A 21,282-nucleotide genomic window follows, 5' to 3' on the forward strand; every position below is an offset into this window, starting at 1 on the left:
GACGATAAAGCGTTCTCACAGAACGTTATCTTCGAGCAACCGGCTCCAAGCGCTATGCACTGTGCTGCTCTCTGCAAGCTACAGCCGCGTTGTGTGACCTTCACCTTTGACCAGGAGGTCTGCAGGGGACACACGGTGTTGGTGACACCCATCACACCCTCTACACCCGCTCCTGGAGCGCGATCCTTCACCAGGGAAAGTGTCATAGGTATGTAGACCCGCACGCAAACCGTCACACATTCATTGGGAAAAAAGATATATTTGTTTTAATAAGAGCACTGTGGTGCTCCCTGCAAGCAATAGCCGCGTTGTGTGACCTTCACCTTTGACCGGGAAGTCTGCATGGGTCACACCATGTTGGTGACACCCAGCACACCTTTAACAGACGCTCCTGGAGCGCAATCTTTCACCAGTTGATTGATTGATTGATTGATTGATTGATTGATTGATTGATTGATTGATTGATTGATTGATTGATTGATTGATTGATTGATTGATTGATTGATTGATTAAATGATTGATGATTTTTGCTTGAATGTCGACTTGGTAAACGCTTAACGGAAGGAGGGGTTTACAGTTCCTTGATTTCTATATTCTTTGGTTATTTGTTGCTTTGTTTTGAAGAAATGCGGTTTGTGAGCTTTCAACTCTTGTTGCAAACTCTGATCACGATCATCAAACACTTTGTTTTTCCGTGTTTTAGTTGCATGTACCAACCACAGTGACTGCAGTCAACTACAGAACAACTCCTGCTTCGATGGCACATGTGTCTGTACACCGGGCTTCTTCTATTCCATCTCTTCTGACACCTGCGTCAGTGGTTAGTATTTTTGTTTGCTCATCTCTCTCTCTCTCTGTCTCTCTGTCTCTCTCTGTCTCTCTCTCTCTCTCTCTCTCTCTCTCTCTCTCTCTCTCTCTCTCTCTCTCTCTCTCTCATCAAACCATTTATCGTCCTTTATATTACATTTCGTCAATTTTGGACTAAATGCTTTAGTAATCTTGGTGATGACAGATATTTGGCTATCAATGTTGAGATTTTAGTTTTGATTTCGTATGTGTGTCTGTCTGTCTGTCTGTCTGTCGGTAGGTCGCTAGGTCGGTCGATCGGTCTGTGCAAACACGCGCGGTGTGTGTGTGTCTGTCTGTCTGTCTGTCGGTAGGTCGCTATAGGTCGGTCGATCGGTCTGTGCAAACACGCGCGGTGTGTGTCTGTCTGTCTGTCTGTCGGTAGGTCGCTAGGTCGCTAGGTCGGTCGATCGGTCTGTGCAAACACGCGCGGTGTGTGTCTGTCTGTCTGTCGGTAGGTCGCTAGGTCGGTCGATCGGTCTGTGCAAACACGCGCGGTGTGTGTCTGTCTGTCTGTCTGTCTGTCGGTAGGTCGCTAGGTCGGTCGATCGGTCTGTGCAAACACGCGCGGTGTGTGCCTGCTTTATGTATCGCCCTTTCTATGTACACAGAATGTCCACCAGCGAAGCTCGCAGGATCCTACACGAGGTACAGAGAACACGGGATGCCAGGTATAGTCGAAGCCTCTAAGAACGACGCGAGTCCGGAGGAATGTTTCGATTTTTGCAACAACAACACGGACTGCTTGAGCTTCGACTTTCAGAAATCGAGTCCGAGATGCATGTTGAAATACATTGTTGCTACAAGTCCCGGGAGCACCTTCACGTCGTCACCGGGCTATGATCATTATCAACGACAGTGTCAGTGATTGTACTGGTTACCTAGCAAAATGTCACGTTCCGGGCTATAATCATTATCAACGACAGTGTCAGTGATCGCTCTGGTCACCTAGCTAAATGTTCCGGGCTATGATCATTATCAACGACAGTGTCAGTGATCGCTCTGGTCACCTAGCTAAATGTTCCGTGCTATGATCATTATCAACGACAGTGTCAGTGATCGCTCTGGTCACCTAGCTAAATGTTCCGGGCTATGATCATTATCAACGACAGTGTCAGTGATCGCTCTGGTCACCTAGCTAAGTGTTCCGGGCTATGATCATTATCAACGACAGTGTCAGTGATCGCTCTGGTCACCTAGCTAAGTGTTCCGGGCTATGATTATTATCAACGACATGTCAGTTAACGCTCTGTTATTCCCCCCTCTGCTTCTTTCTCTCTGTAAACTTGTAGGGCTAGTTATTTTTCGGTAACTTACCCAACAACCAAAATCACTTACCCAACAACGGGCCTGAATCCTCGATAGCTCATGGGTAGAGACTGTACACATTGTGGATCTACTTTTTGCGACTCAAAAGTTCAGAACACTCTAATGTACAAAATATACATTTCTGGAGCAAACAATACAACCATACCGCATTTAAACCAGCAACTACAGGCTTGAACACATGAATCTCAATATAAAATCCATGAGTTTGGTTGTTTTCTGAATTCAGATCTGCCGTGCACAATCGTTTATCGCTAGCAAGATTCCAAGGAAAAGTAACTCTCATACTTTGTCTCGCGACACGAGTAGTTCCCCTTCCAGATTTTCGGCTGCATCGACAGGACTGCAATCCGACGGTCAGTTTTCAACAATATTTCATTTTATAAACAGATCACACGCAATCAATTGCAAAAATTTAATCAACTTAAAGAACATGCAGCAGTTTTATGCACTATTTTTCCCCAGAAAACTGAACTTCGTACAGTTTTTAACGTTGGAACACGGGTGTAAAACTTCGTCTGCTAGTCTCATCACAGGGGGAAGGTATCGTCCACTGGACTACTACTATCACAGAAAGACTACAAGGTACGTCACTCACCTTCGAGTCTTCTGTGTTCTTGGAGTCGCTTCCTGGGGAAAAATATTGTTCAATACGGTTTGCCTCTTCCTACAGTCTGTGTAAGGTCAAATAAATACAGTTGAATGATTGTTTGAACTGTATGTACCTTTAATTTTCAGCTTCCGTCCGCTGCAGGTTGTTATTAACCATCATTTGGACGAATCTTCGTTTGCGAGCCGCTAACTTCCACTTGGCGTCAAATCATGCATCCGCACCGAATATGCATACCAGCGCTCATTGGTCTAAAACGGCATATGTAAATATTGCGCAGCAAAGGGAAGCTACCCACGGGAAAATAATCATCGAATATCCTGTTATTAACCAATGAGCGCTGGTATGCATATTCGGTGTGGTCACATTCGAGGAAAGAATATTTCCTGAGCGATACCAAAACATGAACAGAACACACACTATCTGCCTTTACCGCCACAGCAGAATAACAACATAACTGTGTACTTGAGTTCAGTCCAAAGCAGGGAAACTGACAAGAAGTGTTAACAGAATTGATTGATTTTCGCAGGTAGACTGGTTGCGTGATTTGGATTCGATCAAACTTTCGCACACAAACTCCTCTTTTCTTTTAATAACTGAAGAAAGGAGGAATAAAGAGGTTACATACCTCGTCTCAGTGATTATTAAAAATAATGGTCTCAGTTCGCGGTCCGCATTTTTCATGATCCGCAAACTTCGACCATTATTTTTAATAATCACTGAGACTCAGCATGTAACCTCTACGTTTCTGCCAGCAAGTGCTAATTCTGACTCTTTCTGACAGCAGTCACCTAGCTAGATGTTGAGCCTCTCTGCCAGCAAGGGTCTAGCCTGGCTCTTTCTGACAGCAGTCACCTAGCTAGATGTTAGGCCTCTCTGCCAGCAAGGGTCTAGCCTGGCTCTTTCTGACAGCAGTCATCTTGCTAGGTGATAGACATATCAGCCATCAAAGTCTTAATATTGTTTAAAGTTGTATAAAGCCAAAGGGACTGCTGTGTATTTTTCTGTTACTTTCAACGTTTTACCACTGTTTGTCATCTGAAACATTTCTTGGACGAAATTTGGAGCAATTTTATTTGCAACAAATGATTTAATATCTTATTAGACTGTCAATAAAGGAAATGCAAGCGCGCCATTTGGTAAAAATATGTTTGACTGACTCTGGGTGTTTTGTTTGTTAATTGGGTTGATTGGTTGATGTGTTGGTTGTTTCAGTGGAATGTTTGTGTCTCGTCAAACTAGAATATTCTTTCGGGGAAGGAAAAACTGACCGTGCACATTCATGTAAAGGGCTTGTGATTGGAACATCACTGCGTTACACACACACACACACACACACACACACACACACACACACACACACACACACACACACACACACAAGGACACGCAATCACGTTCTAATACATTCGCGCTAACTCACGGAGACCCCACAAATGTCTTGGCACTCTAATCATCTTGATTATTTAGTAATTAAGCATTTCATATTTATACTAACAACACATATCAAACATCCACATTATAAATCAGTTATGTTTTGTTATAATTGATAACCAATTTGTTCTTCAGTACCACAGGGTGCGAATTACATATCAGCAAGCAAACAACTCACTAACACTATTATCATGCACCATGTTCAATGTACATGTATTGATAAACAGCACATCTATCACATTACAGGGCAGCGACCTATCACATTACAGGGGCAGTCTATCACATTACAGGGGCAGCGACCTATCACATTACAGGGGCAGTCTATCACATTACAGGGGCAGCGACCTATCACATTACAGGGGTAGTCTATCACATTACAGGGTCTCTCCCATTACAGGGGCAGTCTATCACATTACAGGGGCAGCGACCTATCACATTACAGGGGCAGTCTATAACATTACAGGGGCAGTCTATCACATTACAGGGGCAGCGACCTATCACATTACAGGGGCAGTCTATAACATTACAGGGGCAGCGACCTATCACATTACAGGGGCAGTCTATCACATTACAGGGGCAGTCTATCACATTACAGGGCAGCGACCTATCACATTACAGGGGCAGTCAATCACATTACAGGGGCAGTCTATCACATTACAGGGGCAGCGACCTATCACATTACAGGGGCAGTCTATCGCATTACAGGGGCAGTCTATCACATTACAGGGGCAGTCTATCACATTACAGGGGCAGTCTATCACATTACAGGGCAGCGACCTATCACATTACAGGGGCAGCGACCTATCACATTACAGGGGCAGCGACCTATCACATTACAGGCAGCGACCTATGGCTAGCGGGTCTGCTTGCATTGAATACGTTTCACACAGTCCTAACGGAAAGACTAACTCGAGTCACATCTCAGATGCCTTTGACAATAATTGTCTTTTTTTTTCAAATCAAGCTGCTGCAATTATCGTATACACAAGCATCTCTTTTTCAAGAAAAAGGAAAGGTGTTCTTCAGTTTTCCTCCTATCCTTCGAGAAGAGCACGGCAGGTCGTTTATCACAAGCATTTCTTTTCTGAGAAAATTGTACAAACTCTCTTTTCACAATAGAAACATGTCTGCCAGCAAAGTGTGACCTACATACCCACAGGAAGATACACCTTTTCAGCGTCATAACAGGTACCACAATGAATTGCAACAAGATAATAATTATCAGCATCATAACACGGATCACAATGAATCACACGAAGAATTCTTCAGCATTATAGACATTATAACGATAGGTCAACAATGAGTGAAACGAAGATGATTTCAGCATCAGTGTTATACAAGAAGAGCAAACGCTCGATCGAGTCACTTTCGCAGTTCTGAATATTATATGAGGCATCAGATGGACAGGAAGAAATTGCTATTCACAACACAATGAGTCACGTTCACATAAAATTTGAGCCCGGTCACTTTTATAGTTTCCGAGAAAAGCCCAACGTTAAGTTGTGTGTTGCCGAACAGAAAAGGCTAGTTATCTCCCTTGTTTTTCTGATAACGTTCGTAAAAGGCTACAGATGTAAATACTTTGATGTAAAGAATAATCCTACAAAGTTTCAATCACATCCGATGAACTTTGTCAAAGATATAAAATGTCTAATTTTTCCTTTGACGCTGACCTGTGACCTTGAAAAAGGTCAAAGGTCAACGAAACCATCGTTAAAGTGTAGAGGTCATTGGAGGTCACGACTAAACAAAATATGAGCCCGATCGCTTTGATAGTTTCCGAGAAAAGTCCAACGTTAAGGTGGTGTCTACGGCCGGCCGGCCGGACGGCCGGCCGGACGGCCGGCCGGCCGGACGGCCGGCCGGACAGACTAACACTGACCGATTACATAGAGTCACTTTTTCTCAAGTGACTCAAAAAGGGATCACAATCAATCACAAAATGACATTGTCAGCATTATAACAAAGACCACAGTGAACCACTCAAACATTATGTCAGCGTCAGTATAACAGGGATCACCATCAATCTCACAAAGAAATGTTCAGCATTATAATAAGGACCGCAGTGAAAAACACATGGATTATTTCAGCATCACCATCAGAACAAGGATCACAATGCGTCACACGACAATCACTTCAGCATCAGCATCCTGACGATGCCAGGCATACCCGGGTGTCCACGACAATCACTTCAGCATCAGCATCCTGACGATGCCAGGCATACCCGGGTGTCCAGAGTGGTTGTTCATGCGACACTTGCCATCGTAAGCTCTCTTCACGTATCTGAAATAGTTGATTCAAAATTGTTCAAAGATATTGCCACGCTACAATCTTAAATAATCGTACGCAGAATCTTTAGTCCCAAGTATTTTGCATGACTCGACGTGTCCCTTTGAAACAAGGATCATACTTACTCAGTTACTGTGATGTGCTTCAATTTTCTGTTCCCTTTCTAAAATTAAAAAAAAACATCTCTTGGCCAGGCTGCATAATATTATGCGCTAAACTAGTTGGAGATACTAACTGGAAACTTTTTGGGATTTAGAGGTTTTTCATATTCGATATTCGCATGTAATTGTGTGCGCACCTCTCTCTCTCCTCCTCCTCCTCCACCTCCTCTTTTGCTTTCTTCTTCTTCACCATATTCTTGTTAAAATTGATCGATGTTTCTTTGTCAAAGGGCAGTTGAAAATGCTCGATGTTTCTTTGTCTAAGGGCAGTTAAAAATAATCGATGTTTCTTTGTCTAAGGGCAGTTGAAAATGATCGATGTTTCTTTGTCTAAGGGCAGAGTTCAAACAATCGATGTTTGTTTTTCTTAGGACAGTGTGGAAAAGGGTGAAACCCTGAACCTTTATGTTTTTAAAATATGCTTCGATCTATCAGTCTCATCATTTCAAAAAACAAACTTCAATCAATCAATCTATCTATGAATAACTCAAGCAGTCGCTTACCGACAGTCGAGCAGGCAGACGTTGTCATAGGTGTGACCATCTACACCACACACAGGCCTGAAGCTGGCGGGACACAGGAAACAGGGGGAGCTACCGCCACCAGGCTTCACTGCCAGGCAGGGGCCGTCGTAGGCCTTCTTCACACCGCTGTAGTAAAACAAAGTAAGGTACGGTAATTGTGTGTGTGTGTGTGTGTGTGTGTGTGTGCGTGTGTGTGTGTGTGTGTGTGTGTGTGTGTGTGTGTGTGTGTGTGTGTGTGTGAGCTGTGCAAGAGTTGCGCCCCATAAAACAACAAGGCATAATGAGCATCCGTATCATAACGTGGATCAAAAAAAATACAGCCAAATTATTTCAGCATCAGCATCAGAACATTTGTGTGGATTTACACAACAACTTTCAAAGCGTAGCACAAAGGTTTGGTTTGTTCACCTGCACTGAATAAAAAGTGATGTTGAAAGTGAACTTAAACAAACCAAGTTACAAAACAAAGACGGTAAAAGATTTCTCATTCCAAAACAAGCATACACAGACCAGACAGAAATGAAAACAAGCATACACAGACCAGACAAAAATGAAAACAAGCATACACAGACCAGACAGAAATGAAAACAAGCATACACAGATCAGACAGAAATGAAAACAAGCATACACAGACCAGACAAACATGAAAACAAGCATACACAGACCAGACAAAAATGAAAACAAGCATACACAGACCAGACAAAAATGAAAACAAGCATACACAGACCAGACAGAAATGAAAACAAGCATACACAGACCAGACAAAAATGAAAACAAGCATACACAGACCAGACAGAAATGAAAACAAGCATACACAGACCAGACAAAAATGAAAACAAGCATACACAGACCAGACAGAAATGAAAACAAGCATACACAGACCAGACAAAAATGAAAACAAGCATACACAGACCAGACAAAAATGAAAACAAGCATACACAGACCAGACAAAAATAAAAACAAGCATACACAGACCAGACAAACATGAAAACAAGCATACACAGACCAGACAGAAATGAAAACAAGCATACACAGACCAGACAGAAATGAAAACAAGCATACACAGACCAGACAGAAATGAAAACAAGCATACACAGACCAGACAGAAATGAAAACAAGCATACACAGACCAGACAAACATGAAAACAAGCATACACAGACCAGACAGAAATGAAAACAAGCATACACAGACCAGACAGAAATGAAAACAAGCATACACAGACCAGACAAAAATGAAAACAAGCATACACAGACCAGACAGAAATGAAAACAAGCATACACAGACCAGACAGAAATGAAAACAAGCATACACAGACCAGACAGAAATGAAAACAAGCATACACAGACCAGACAGAAATGAAAACAAGCATACACAGACCAGACAAAAATGAAAACAAGCATACACAGACCAGACAAAAATGAAAACAAGCATACACAGACCAGACAAAAATGAAAACAAGCATACACAGACCAGACAGAAATGAAAACAAGCATACACAGACCAGACAAAAATAAAAACAAGCATACACAGACCAGACACAAATGAAAACAAGCATACACAGACCAGACAGAAATGAAAACAAGCATACACAGACCAGACAGAAATGAAAACAAGCATACACAGACCAGACAGAAATGAAAACAAGCATACACAGACCAGACAGAAATGAAAACAAGCATACACAGACCAGACAGAAATGACAACAAGCATACACAGACCAGACAGAAATGAAAACAAGCATACACAGACCAGACAGAAATGAAAACAAGCATACACAGACCAGACAGAAATGAAAACAAGCATACACAGACCAGACAGAAATGAAAACAAGCATACACAGACCAGACATAAATGAAAACAAGACAGAGAGAGAACAAATCAATAAGACAACTGACTGGCACTGAAGCGAGCAGGGGTTGCTGTAGGTGATCAAGTCCTGACCACACACGGGGCTGTGGTAGTTGGGGCAGTTACATCCCTTGTCGCCTTCCTTGCACGCCCCCTCGTGGGCCTTGGCTACACCGCTGTCACGTGACAAAAAACACAAGTGAGGATTTGCTGAAATCAAAATTGCTTAGACTAGGCGACCTCCCCTCTATGATCACTCAAGATGAAAAGGGAAAGAAAGAATTATCCTCCATTTTTCGCTATTGTAATAATTATATGTCCTGGGTTTTGGTCATCACAAAGAATATTGTACTTGATCTGAATTTTTAAACGAAGTAACAAATCATCGAATTGGAAGACGCCTGTCAAATAATTTGTAACCAGCTCTGTCCATATAGCACTCTCTTTTTCGTTGACCAGGCTCAGAGAAACCAATATAATTAATCGCACTAAATGCACACGACATGTGCAATTTCAGGTAGGTGAGATATACCAAGAGCCAATCTGCTGGGACCTGACAAAATAGCAAGCACTGAAATGAACAATAAATGATCTAGGCGTGACAGAACTTACTGGCAGGAGATCTGGCACTGGTTGGGGTATGTGACACCATCCACGCCGCACACAGGTTTGTTGACGTCGTCACACACACAGGTGGAGCCACCGTGAGATCCGCACTCACCGTGTCCTGCTTTAGTCACACCCCTGGGAACAAATAAAATAGACAAAAGGTATTCATCAACAATTGTGTTATTAAGATCGCTTATTTAAGCACGCACTATATACTTATATGCTCGTCATTATCAATCCAATTCGACCGGCACGGTTGGCCTAGTGGTAAGGCGTCCGCCCCGTGGGTTCGAACCCCGGCCGGGTCATACCTACGACTTTAAAATTGGCAATCTAGTGGCTGCTCCGCCTGGCGTCTGGCATTATGGGGTTAGTGCTAGGACTGGTTGGTCCGGTGTCAGAATAATGTGACTGGGTGAGATATGAAGCCTGTGCTGCGACTTCTGTCTTGTGTGTGGCGCACGTTATATGTCAAAGCAGCACCGCCCTGATATGGCCCTTCGTGGTCGGCTGGGCGTTAAAGCAAACAAACAAACAAAAATCAATCCAATTTCTCCTTGTATCAGCTGTAGCATATCCCACGACCACCTCTTCGTGCGTTGTACTTATTTGAGACTGTTTGGGTTTGCTGTATTTCGTTTTTACACATGTCGTTTCCGAGAGAGTTAGGGAAGAGAGTTAGGGAAGAGAGTTAGGGAAGAACACATTCATTTCTCAATAATGAGACAATTGAAATGTTGACATGCATTTCAGCTTACTTACCGTTGTGGTAGCCAAAGGAAAATGCCTGTTCTGGCTATTTCTGTTACAAAGTACACTAAACGGCATACCCTAACGTATCTTATTCATTCTAAGGTATGAACGAGAGTACAGACATAGAATCGTATGAGACGTTCTACATTCTAAGGTATGGACAAGAGTTCAGACAAGGAATTTTATGAGACGAGAGTATAGACATAGAATTTTATGAGACGTTATACATTCTACGGTGTGGACGGGGAGAACAGACATATAATTGTATGAGACTTATACTACTGTGATGACTGACCAACACGTGAGTTCGCAGTCGTTGGGATATGTTTTGCCGTCTGAACCACACACTGGGTCGTACTTGTCGGAACACACACACGTGTCGGTTTCTTTACCACACCCGCCATCGTGAAGTTTTGGAACATTACTGAAATATGAGGAAATGAAGACCAATCATTGTGGTGAGAGAGAATTCAAAATACATTTCATGTTTTATTCCTGCAAATGAGGCAGTTACAAAAAAAAGCAATGCATGCTAATTAAACCAAGGATACAACTGTGGCAGCAACATTATTTAATAAAAAAACCAATTCGTTTGTACCTGCATGAATCGCAATGGCATTTCTACTGATACATTGCAGGTTATCCCAGTACAACACACACATTATTACCGTACTTGCTAAACAAGAAAAGCAATTCCGTCCCACATCCACCCGTCAAAATATAATTTCTGCTCAAAAGTTGCACGTCACACACACACACACACACACACACACACACACACACACACACACACACACACACACACACACACACACACATACACACACACACACAGGGAGAGACAGACACACAGACACACAGACAGACATACACACAGACAGACAGGCAGACACACAGGTGAAGAATAAACTGTTTAAGCTGAGGTATAACAAGTCGCGTAAGGCGAAAATACAACATTTAGTCAAGCTGTCGAACTCACAGAATGAAACTGAACACAATGCAATTTTTCAGCAAGACCGTATACTCGTAGCATCGTCAGTCCACCGCTCGTGACAAAGGCAGTGAAATTGACAAGAAGAGCGGGGTAGTAGTTGCGCTGAGAAGGATAGCACGCTTTTCTGTACCTCTCTTCGTTTTAACTTTCTGAGCGTGTTTTTAATCCAAACATATCATATCTATATGTTTTTGGAATAAGGAACCGACAAGGAATAAGATGAAAGTGTTTTTAAATCGATTTCGGAAATTTGATTTTGATAATAATTTTTATATGTTTAATTTTCAGACCTTGTTTTTAATCCGAATATAACATATTTATATGTTTTTGGAATCAGAAAATGATGAAGAATAAGATGAACGTAAATTTGGATCGTTTTATAAAAAAATAATTTTAATTACAATTTTCAGATTTTTAATGACCAAAGTCATTAATTAATTTTTAAGCCACCAAGCTGAAATGCAATACCAAACCCCGGCCTTTGTCGAAAATTGCTTGGTCAAAATTTCAATCAATTTGATTGAAAAATGAGGGTGTGACAGTGCCGCCTCAACTTTTACAAAAAGCCGGATATGACGTCATCAAAGACATTTATCGAAAAAATGAAAAAAACGTCCGGGGATGTCATACCCAGGAACTCTCATGTCAAATTTCATAAAGATCGGTCCAGTAGTTTACTCTCAATCGCTATACACACACACACACACGCACACACACACACACATACACCACACCCTCGTCTCGATTCCCCCCTCTTCGTTAAAACATTTAGTCAAAACTTGACTAAATGTAAAAAGTGACATAATATATTGTCTTCGCAGAGTACACTTGTATACTCACTGGCATTTCAGCTCGCATTCATTGCTGTACGTAACGTTGTCATGACCACACACAGGGCTGTAGTTTGTCGGGCATGCGCATTGAGGGGCACACTCTCCTTCGTGACCTAATTCTACTTTTCTGAAAAAGATAACAATTATGCAGCATTCAGTAACGATCCACCACGACCTTCGCAAAAACTCAAATCATAATCATTTACCATTTTGACTGTGATTGTGTATTTGTGAAAGGGGAAAGTAGAGCCGGATTCTCTTGGGTTAGTTGATTTGGCTGGCTGGCTAGTTGCTTGGCAACTATAGTACAATTGGCTTTTTACATTTAGACACGTTTTGACTAAATGTTTTAACATAGAGGGGGAATCGAAACGAGGTTCGTAGTGTATGTGTGTATGTGTGTGTGTGTGTGTGTGGAGCGATTCCGAGAAAACTACTGGACTCATCTTCGTAACACTTGACACACAAATTCTTCCAGTTGATATACCCCTAGCCGGGTTTTTTTTCTCTCAATTTTTTCGATAACTGTCTCTGATGACGTCATAACCGGGGTTTTTTTTTGTGGTTGGATTACCGTTATTAAGGATTTGAAGTGTGAAAGTAATTTATGCTGTAGGAAGGGATGACAGGTAATCGAATCTTACCTTTCGAAGTTGTGTTTTCGATTTCGCAAAGACAATCTTACCTGCAGTCCAGTTCGCACATGTTGGGGTAGGTATGACCGTCCACCCCACACACCGGCATGTACAGCCTGGGACACACGCACATCTCGGGCTGTGTGCAGGCACCGTCATGTTTCTTGCTTCCCTCACTGCACGTGATAACGGTAAACTACGACAGTGACCTAGTTTGACTATTTTCAACGCTTGGTTTGTTAGGTGAGCGCCCGTCTCTCTCTCTCTCTCTCTCTCTCTCTCTCTCTCTCTCTCTCTCTCTCTCTCTCTCTCTCTCTCTCTCTCTCTCTCTCTCTCTCTCTCTACAAAGGTGCAATGATGCATAGAATTGTGTCAGGGAATGCACCTACACTCATTGCTTCAAACTTCAAACTGAATAATTCAAGAAAACTAAACAATTGAATTACCCCAACCCCTAGAATTGATCTGTACAAGTCAAGTCCTTCTTATTCTGGCGCCTTATTGTGGAACTCCATTCCTGATATATACTGTTCAAAAAAAGAAACGCATAGTTGCTACTTGCCAAATTTGTTTTATTTTTCGAAAAAAATTAACAGAAAATCCAATATTTAGATTATTTGTTTGAAATTTGGTATGGACACAGTTGAATGCACACACAGTTCATTTGCATCTTCAAATCAATCAGTCAATCAATACGATTGGGTGCCGAGGCTGTCAAGTCAGTAGGGGGTGTGACTGCCTTGAGCAGCAACAACTGCCCGGCACCTTCTGGGCATGGACTGGATCAGATGCCGGATATCTTGCTGTGGGATGGTGTCCCACTCCTGAAGTGCCTGCAATAGATCGCGGTGATTTGCCGGCGCTTCTTCTCGCCTGCGCACACGTCTGTCCAATTCATCCCAGAGGTGTTCTATCGGGTTCATGTCTGGCGACATGGATGGCCAGGGAAGCACCTGGACATGGTGGTCGGTGAGGAATTGGGTGGTGAGTCGTGCTGTGTGCGGGCGAGCGTTGTCCTGCTGGAATATGGCATCCTGGTCAGCCAGAAGAGGAAGGGCGTGTGGGCGCAGAATTTCCTCCACGTATCGCTGGGCAGTTATGCGCCCTTGGACGTGCACCAGGGTGCTCCTTCCAGCGGTATTGATCGCCCCCCACACCATGACGCCTCCACCACCATGAACGGGTGCCTCATCCACACAGTTGGGCGCGTAACGTTCGTTTACTCTCCGGTAGACCCTCCTCCGACCATCATGTCGCTGGAGCAGGAAGTAGGACTCGTCGCTGAACCACACGTGTCTCCAGTGATTCCGGACGGTCCAGCGAAGGTGCTGGTTGCCCCACTGCACTCGGTTCTGGCGATGGCGGCGGGTGAGGACAGCTCCTCTGTGAGGTCTGCGAGCTCTCAAACCAGCTTCATGCAGGCGGTTCCGCACGGTCTGGTCCGATAATCGGTGTGGCCCGGGGAGAGCCTGGACAGAAGATGAGGCCGACAGGAAACGATTCCGGAGGTGGCGGAGCCGTATGAAGCGGTCGTGAGCAGCAGTTGTCGCCCTTGGTCTTCCTGCTCGTGGCAAGTCAGCAACGGAGCCAGTGGCTTGAAACCTGACCCACAGTCTACTGATGGTGCTCTGGGACACGTGGAAGTGCCTGGCGATTGCACTTTGACTTTGGCCTGCTTGTAAACGACCCAATGCAATTTGGCGGTCTTCTCTGCTCAATCGGGCCATCTTTCGTCGCTGAATTGTCGTCTGATTTCTTTGTGGCGAACAATCCGCTTTTATGGGTTTTGGAAGACATGGTGAGAGCTCAATATTCCCCGAGTTTCACGAGATTACACTGAAGCATGACGAGTGGTCATGCCAAATGAGCAATTTTGACATTGTAGCCACTGATAACGCATGCGTCACGTGCAGAGCTCACTTGTGGCAATGGACGAAAGGTCGACGACCAGATAAACATTTTCTGCAGTTTGGTGGATATCCTTGTAGCCATATAACTAAATTAACCAAATATTACAAGCTATGCGTTTCTTTTTTTGAACAGTATAATTAGAATGCAAGTCAGTGAAACATCATTCAAGGAACTCTACATGCTGTTTCTCTTGCTAACAAGTAAATAATTCTGTGATAATATTTCATCATTGCTTGATATTCATAATGCATTTTGAAATGGTTTTTTAATTGTTTGACATGTTAATTATGTAAACTGTATTGTAATTAACTTAACTTCTATTTCTTCTTGTTATTAATTGAGTTACCCTCGATGGGCGAGGGCCGGATGAAAAAAAGCATGTTTGCATTGCTTATTCTGTTACCCTCGATAAATAAAGTTCAATTCAATTCTCTCTCTCTCTCTCTCTCTCTCTCTCTCTCTCTCTCTCTCTCTCTCTCTCTCTCTCTCTCTCTCTCTCTCTCTCTCTCTCTTCATGAGAGACATTATCAATGCTGTCAATGCAAAGAATATTGATCACACACACACACACACACACACACACACACACACACACACACACTCACACACACACACACACACACACACACACACACACACACACACACACACACACACACGCGCACACGCGCGCGCGCGCGCGCTCGCGCGCGCGTGCACGCACGTACCCAGTCATTACCGAACGCTCACACCAATAACTTTGTTTTGCCGACATGGAGAACAAATATGCAATTCTGACAGTTCAAGAAGTCATCTTACATGTATCATTGATTTCCAGGTAAGACTTACTGGCATTTCAGTTCACACTCGTTGCCATAGGTGACGTCATCCACGCCACAGACAGGGCTGAGGATTGGCTGACAGGCACAGCCTGACGGTTCACTCCCACACTCCCCTTCGTGTGCCAACAGCACTCCCCTATAGTGCACACAAATAACAGCACTCCCCTATAGTGCACACAAATAACAGCACTCCCCTATAGTGCACACAAATAACAACACTCCCCTATAGTGCACACAAATAACAGCACTCCCCTATAGTGCACACAAATAACAACACTCCCCTATAGTGCACACAAATAACAGCACTCCCCTATAGTGCACACAAATAACAGCACTCCCCTATAGTGCACACAAATAACAGCACTCCCCTATAGTGCACACAAATAACAGCACTCCCCTTTAGTGCACACAAATAACAACACTCCCCTATAGTGCACACAAATAACAGCACTCCCCTATAGTGCACACAAATAACAACACTCCCCTATAGTGCACACAAATAACAACACTCCCCTATAGTGCACACAAATAACAGCACTCCCCTATAGTGCACACAAATAACAGCACTCCCCTATAGTGCACACAAATAACAGCACTCCCCTATAGTGCACACAAATAACAGCACTCCCCTATAGTGCACACAAATAACAGCACTCCCCTATAGTGCACACAAATAAGAACACTCCACTATACTGCACACAAATAACAGCACTCCCCTATAGTGCACACAAATAACAGCACTCCCCTATAGTGCACACAAATAACAGCACTCCCCTATAGTGCACACAAATAACAGCACTCCCCTTTAGTGCACACAAATAACAACACTCCCCTATAGTGCACACAAATAACAGCACTCCCCCATAGTGCACACAAATAACAGCACTCCCCTATAGTGCACACAAATAACAACACTCCCCTATAGTGCACACAAATAACAGCACTCCCCTATAGTGCACACAAATAACAACACTCCCCTATAGTGCACACAAATAACAACACTCCCCTATAGTGCACACAAATAACAGCACTCCCCTATAGTGCACACAAATAACAACACTCCCCTATAGTGCACACAAATAAGAACACTCCACCATAGTGCACACAAATAACAACACTCCCCTATAGTGCACACAAATAAGAACACTCCACTATAGTGCACACAAATAACAACACTCCACTATAGTGCACACAAATAAGAACACTCCACTATAGTGCACAAACAATAACAACACTACAATTAAACTCAGTGTTGCGATTGGTCGACAGCTTCAGCACGCCGGTTCACCGACACACTCCCCTTCATGTGCCAACAGCACTCCCCTCTGATGCACACAAATAGAAACTCTAACATTCTACTCAGTGTGTCATGGTGGTTCACTCTCATACTCCCCTCCGTGTGCCAACAGCACTCCCTGGAGTGCACACAAATAACAACACTACCATTATAGTCAGTGTTGCGATTGGTCAATAGGGCCAGCCTGCTGGTTCACGGCCACGCCTCCTCACTTCGTGTGCCATTCCACTGACACAAACACAGAGCTCCGCTTAAACTTCGCGCAGAAAAGAATTGCATATGGTGGACAAACAAAGCCTACCTATCTTTGAAAACGCTTTTCCTCTTCAGTTGCGTCCGATTTTCGTGTACTTTTACAAATACCTTTTTGGTTCAAAACCTGATTTCGGAAAACAACGCCGTATAGATGTATGCCTATACACGGACAACTGCAATTGATTCTTTTAATTATGCCCTCAGATCTACGCACAGTAATACGACAATCAACCAAACATCCTGCCAAAAAACCAGCTTCATCTCATGCAAGCAGAAGTAATGCTCCAATTTGAACTGAAAGACAATATGTAAAACTATATGTTCGTGACTCTTCAGTCAACTCTTCTGCGAGAAAAAAAAGAAGAATTCCTCGAATCTTTAGCCAGGGATGTTGCTTGGGGTTCTAGGTTAATTGCCCCCCGGACAACTGCCCACCAGACAGTTGCCCCCCGACAACTGCCCTCTGGACAACTTGGGTCTATGTTTTCGACAAATTTGCCTAACTAGCCATAACAGAGTCTGCATTTTTTCCTGATTTAAAATACGTTCAGCATCGCCGAATGAAAACGCCAAACCACATCCATGAAAGTGCAAGGGTGGCTCATAGACTATGTTCAGGGCACACACCTGCACTCCATTTCACACTGGTTACTGTAGGTGATACCGTTGATACCACAGACGGGCAGCAGGATTCTTGGACACACGCACAGCGGAGGACCGTCTTCACATGCCCCGTCGTGTGATTTGTGAGTGTGCCTGTACAGACAGAACACGAAATACATTGCAAGTAGATTCGCATTCAGTGTTAAAAGCCAAGATGATAACCAAGTTGGACATTGCAAGTAGATTCGCATTCAGTGTTAAAAGCCAAGATGATAACCAAGTTGGACATTGCAAGTAGATTCGCATTCAGTGTTAAAAGCCAAGATGATAACCAAGTTGGACATTGCAAGTAGCTTCGCATTCAGTGTGAAAAGCCAAGATGATAACCAAGTTGGACACTGCAATTACATTTATACAAGTCGAAACACTATTTTGTGAGAGTAATGTTACGTATATTTCCCAATTAATGATTAATTCCTAAAAGTATGGAATGCCTTACTTTTTTTCAAAGGTCTTTCATGTGTCTTTGTCTTTGGACAGATGATACATTTCAAATAAGGAGAGACTTGCTGACGTATTTTCTGTCAAGGGTTTTTTTGCGTCCCAGTCTCGTGCGATTGACTACAATGCTCTTTTTGATCACGAGCCTTTTTGGCGAGCATTGTTCATGTACGTGCAGATTTCCTTCTCCTGCTCGCTTTTAGCACTTTAGGACTGCAGCGCTATCGTCCTCCCCCGGCCGCCCCCGCCCCTAGTTCAGTGCCTAGCATTATACATTAAGGCAGGTTTAGACTTATATTCACATTTTATATACAGTGGAAACTCCCTTTAAAGACCTTCACAAACCTGAGAAAATCAGGTCTTACCAAGACCAGGTCTTACCAAGATGAGGTCTTACCAAGATCAGGTCTTACCAAGATCAGGTCTTACCAAGATCAGGTCTTACCAAGATCAGGTCTTACCAAGATCAGGTCTTACCAAGATCAGGTCTTACCAAGATCAGGTCTTACCAAGATCGGGTCTTACCAAGATCAGGTCTTACCAAGATCGGGTCTTACCAAGATCAGGTCTTACCAAGACCAGGTCTTACCAAGATGAGGTCTTACCAAGATCAGGTCTTACCAAGATCAGGTCTTACCAAGATCAGGTCTTACCAAGCAGGGAGTCTTAAATTGTGCCGGGGGGGGGGGGTGTTCCACTGTACACAAGATATCATTCGGGGACGAAAGAGACTCGTGCTCACCGACAGTTGAGGTCGCACTCGTTTGGATAGGTCAGGTTGTCCATCCCGCACACTGGCTTGTAGCTTGGCTGACACGGACAGGGTGCTGACGTCATCTCACACTCCCCGCCATGGGATATGGCTACACCGCTATCGTGGACATTCGAAGAAAACCAGTTCTTAACAGATAGATGCAACAACACATTCTCACAAAAATAAGGAAGAATATGCACACACTTTCTTCCTCTCTCTCCGCAAAAATTAGTTTTGATATTCATGGAGAAAAAAAATCATTAATTTACACAAACGTTTACAAAATGCATCATAAGTCAAAGATAAGAAAGAACATACACAAGCCGTATTCTTCGCTACCTTTTCACAACACACACACACACACACACACACACACACACACACACACACACACACACACACACACACACACACACACACACACACACACACACACACACACACACACCTGCAATCCAGATCACACTCGCTAGGGTAGGTAATCCCGTTCACACCGCAGACCGGAAGATAGATGGGCGGGCATGCGCATGGAGGCTTCACTCCCTCACATGCGCCTTGGTGCGCCAGGGTTACGTTTCTGCCACAGAAAGATGAGACGTACACTTCTAAGTTCTTCTATGTATGCACTGGCACTTACATGCGTGTCGATTTCCTGGTAAAGTATCCGAGCATAAACAATAATATCAACTGACGATAACATGCAGTTTACAATGAAATGAACTTTTGATAATAACGCGTAGACCTAGCGTTTTAAATAACAAGCGAATCCTTCAATTTCAGACATACTGTTGAAAAGATTTTAGATTTGGAAGAAGCCTTTTGGGGCGTTTTATCAGTCAGTCGGTTCAAATTGTACCAAGTTTTGTATAATGCATGAACATGTGGGTACATTAGGTAGTGATAACATTGGGTACATTAGGTAGTGATAACATGTGGGTACATTAGGTAGTGATAACATTGGGTACATTAGGTAGTGATAACATTGGGTACATTAGGTAGTGATAACATTGGGCTAAGTGGGTATGTGTGTACCTGCACTCCATGAGACAATGGTTGTCATAGGTGTTGCCATCTGCTCCACACACGGGCTGTAGGATGAGAGGACACGAGCATGGCTTGGGCGTTGTAGTGGCTGATGTACATTCGCCGTCGTCTGCCTTCTTCACATTTCTGTGTTGAAAAGCAATCAAAATAAACTTTAGAAATACAAAACAAATGAAAATGTGAGAATTTCACAAAGAGGGCATGCAAAACTAAATATTGCCTGCATTTGTAGCTCTATTACTCATCCTAAACTTAAGTAGTGGATGTTGTGGTCGCCACCTTGGGTATTTATCCATGAGACCAGCTAACCTTTCAGGACAACATGGTGGATTCAGACAACCTTTCAGGACAACATGATGGATTCAGACAACCTTTCAGGACAACATGAGTGATTCAGACAACCTTTCAGGACAACATGGTTGATTCAGACAACCTTTCAGGACAACATGGTTGATTCAGACAACCTTTCAGGACAACATGGTTGATTCAGACAACCTTTCAGGACAACATGGTTGATTCAGACAACCTTTCAGGACACCATGGCGGTTGATTCAGACCTTTCAGGACACCATGGCGGTTGATTCAGACAACCTTTCAGGACAACATGGTTGATTCAGACAACCTTTCAGGACAACATGGTTGATTCAGACAACCTTTCAGGACAACATGGTTGATTCAGACAACCTTTCAGGACACCATGGTTGATTCAGACAACCTTTCAGGACAACATGAGTGATTCAGACAACCTTTCAGGACAACATGGTTGATTCAGACAACCTTTCAGGACAACATGATTGATTCAGCCAACCTTTCAGGACAACATGGTTGATTCAGACAACCTTTCAGGACAACATGGTTGATTCAGACAACCTTTCAGGACAACATGATTGATTCAGACAACCTTTCAGGACAACATGGTTGATTCAGACAACCTTTCAGGACAACATGGTTGATTCAGACAACCTTTCAGGACAACATGGTTGATTCAGCTAACCTTTCAGGACAACATGGTTGATTCAGCCAACCTTTCAGGACAACATGATTGATTCAGACAACCTTTCAGGACACCATGGTTGATTCAGACAACCTTTCAGGACAACATGGTTGATTCAGACAACCTTTCAGGACAACATGGTGGATTCAGACAAACCTGTGTGTCTTCTCTCCCGTTAAAAAACCCGCAGCTGAAGTCTTCATTTTGAATTGTTTATTTTCATAATAAACTACAGCAAC

General features: G+C 43.3%; 1 protein-coding gene across 1 annotated transcript in view; it reads right to left on the reverse strand.

The window, feature by feature from the left end:
• Positions 1-5,553: 5,553 nt before the first annotated feature.
• LOC138961357 (uncharacterized) overlaps positions 5,554-21,282 on the reverse strand; it is a 60,272-nt gene continuing 44,543 nt past the window's right edge. Inside the window, exons 30-41 of the mRNA XM_070332968.1 lie at positions 20,038-20,175; positions 19,454-19,582; positions 18,994-19,122; positions 17,775-17,903; positions 15,603-15,731; positions 12,914-13,039; positions 12,236-12,355; positions 10,697-10,825; positions 9,652-9,783; positions 9,087-9,215; positions 7,170-7,316; positions 5,554-6,499 (exon numbers count right to left, since the gene is read on the reverse strand). Of these exons, the coding sequence (XP_070189069.1) occupies positions 6,403-6,499; positions 7,170-7,316; positions 9,087-9,215; positions 9,652-9,783; positions 10,697-10,825; positions 12,236-12,355; positions 12,914-13,039; positions 15,603-15,731; positions 17,775-17,903; positions 18,994-19,122; positions 19,454-19,582; positions 20,038-20,175 (1,534 nt within the window). The 3' untranslated portion in view covers positions 5,554-6,402. The remainder of the gene's footprint in view (positions 6,500-7,169; positions 7,317-9,086; positions 9,216-9,651; positions 9,784-10,696; positions 10,826-12,235; positions 12,356-12,913; positions 13,040-15,602; positions 15,732-17,774; positions 17,904-18,993; positions 19,123-19,453; positions 19,583-20,037; positions 20,176-21,282) is intronic.

Source organism: Littorina saxatilis, linkage group LG3 (assembly GCF_037325665.1).
Source record: "Littorina saxatilis isolate snail1 linkage group LG3, US_GU_Lsax_2.0, whole genome shotgun sequence".
NCBI classification, from domain to species: Eukaryota; Metazoa; Mollusca; class Gastropoda; order Littorinimorpha; family Littorinidae; genus Littorina; species Littorina saxatilis.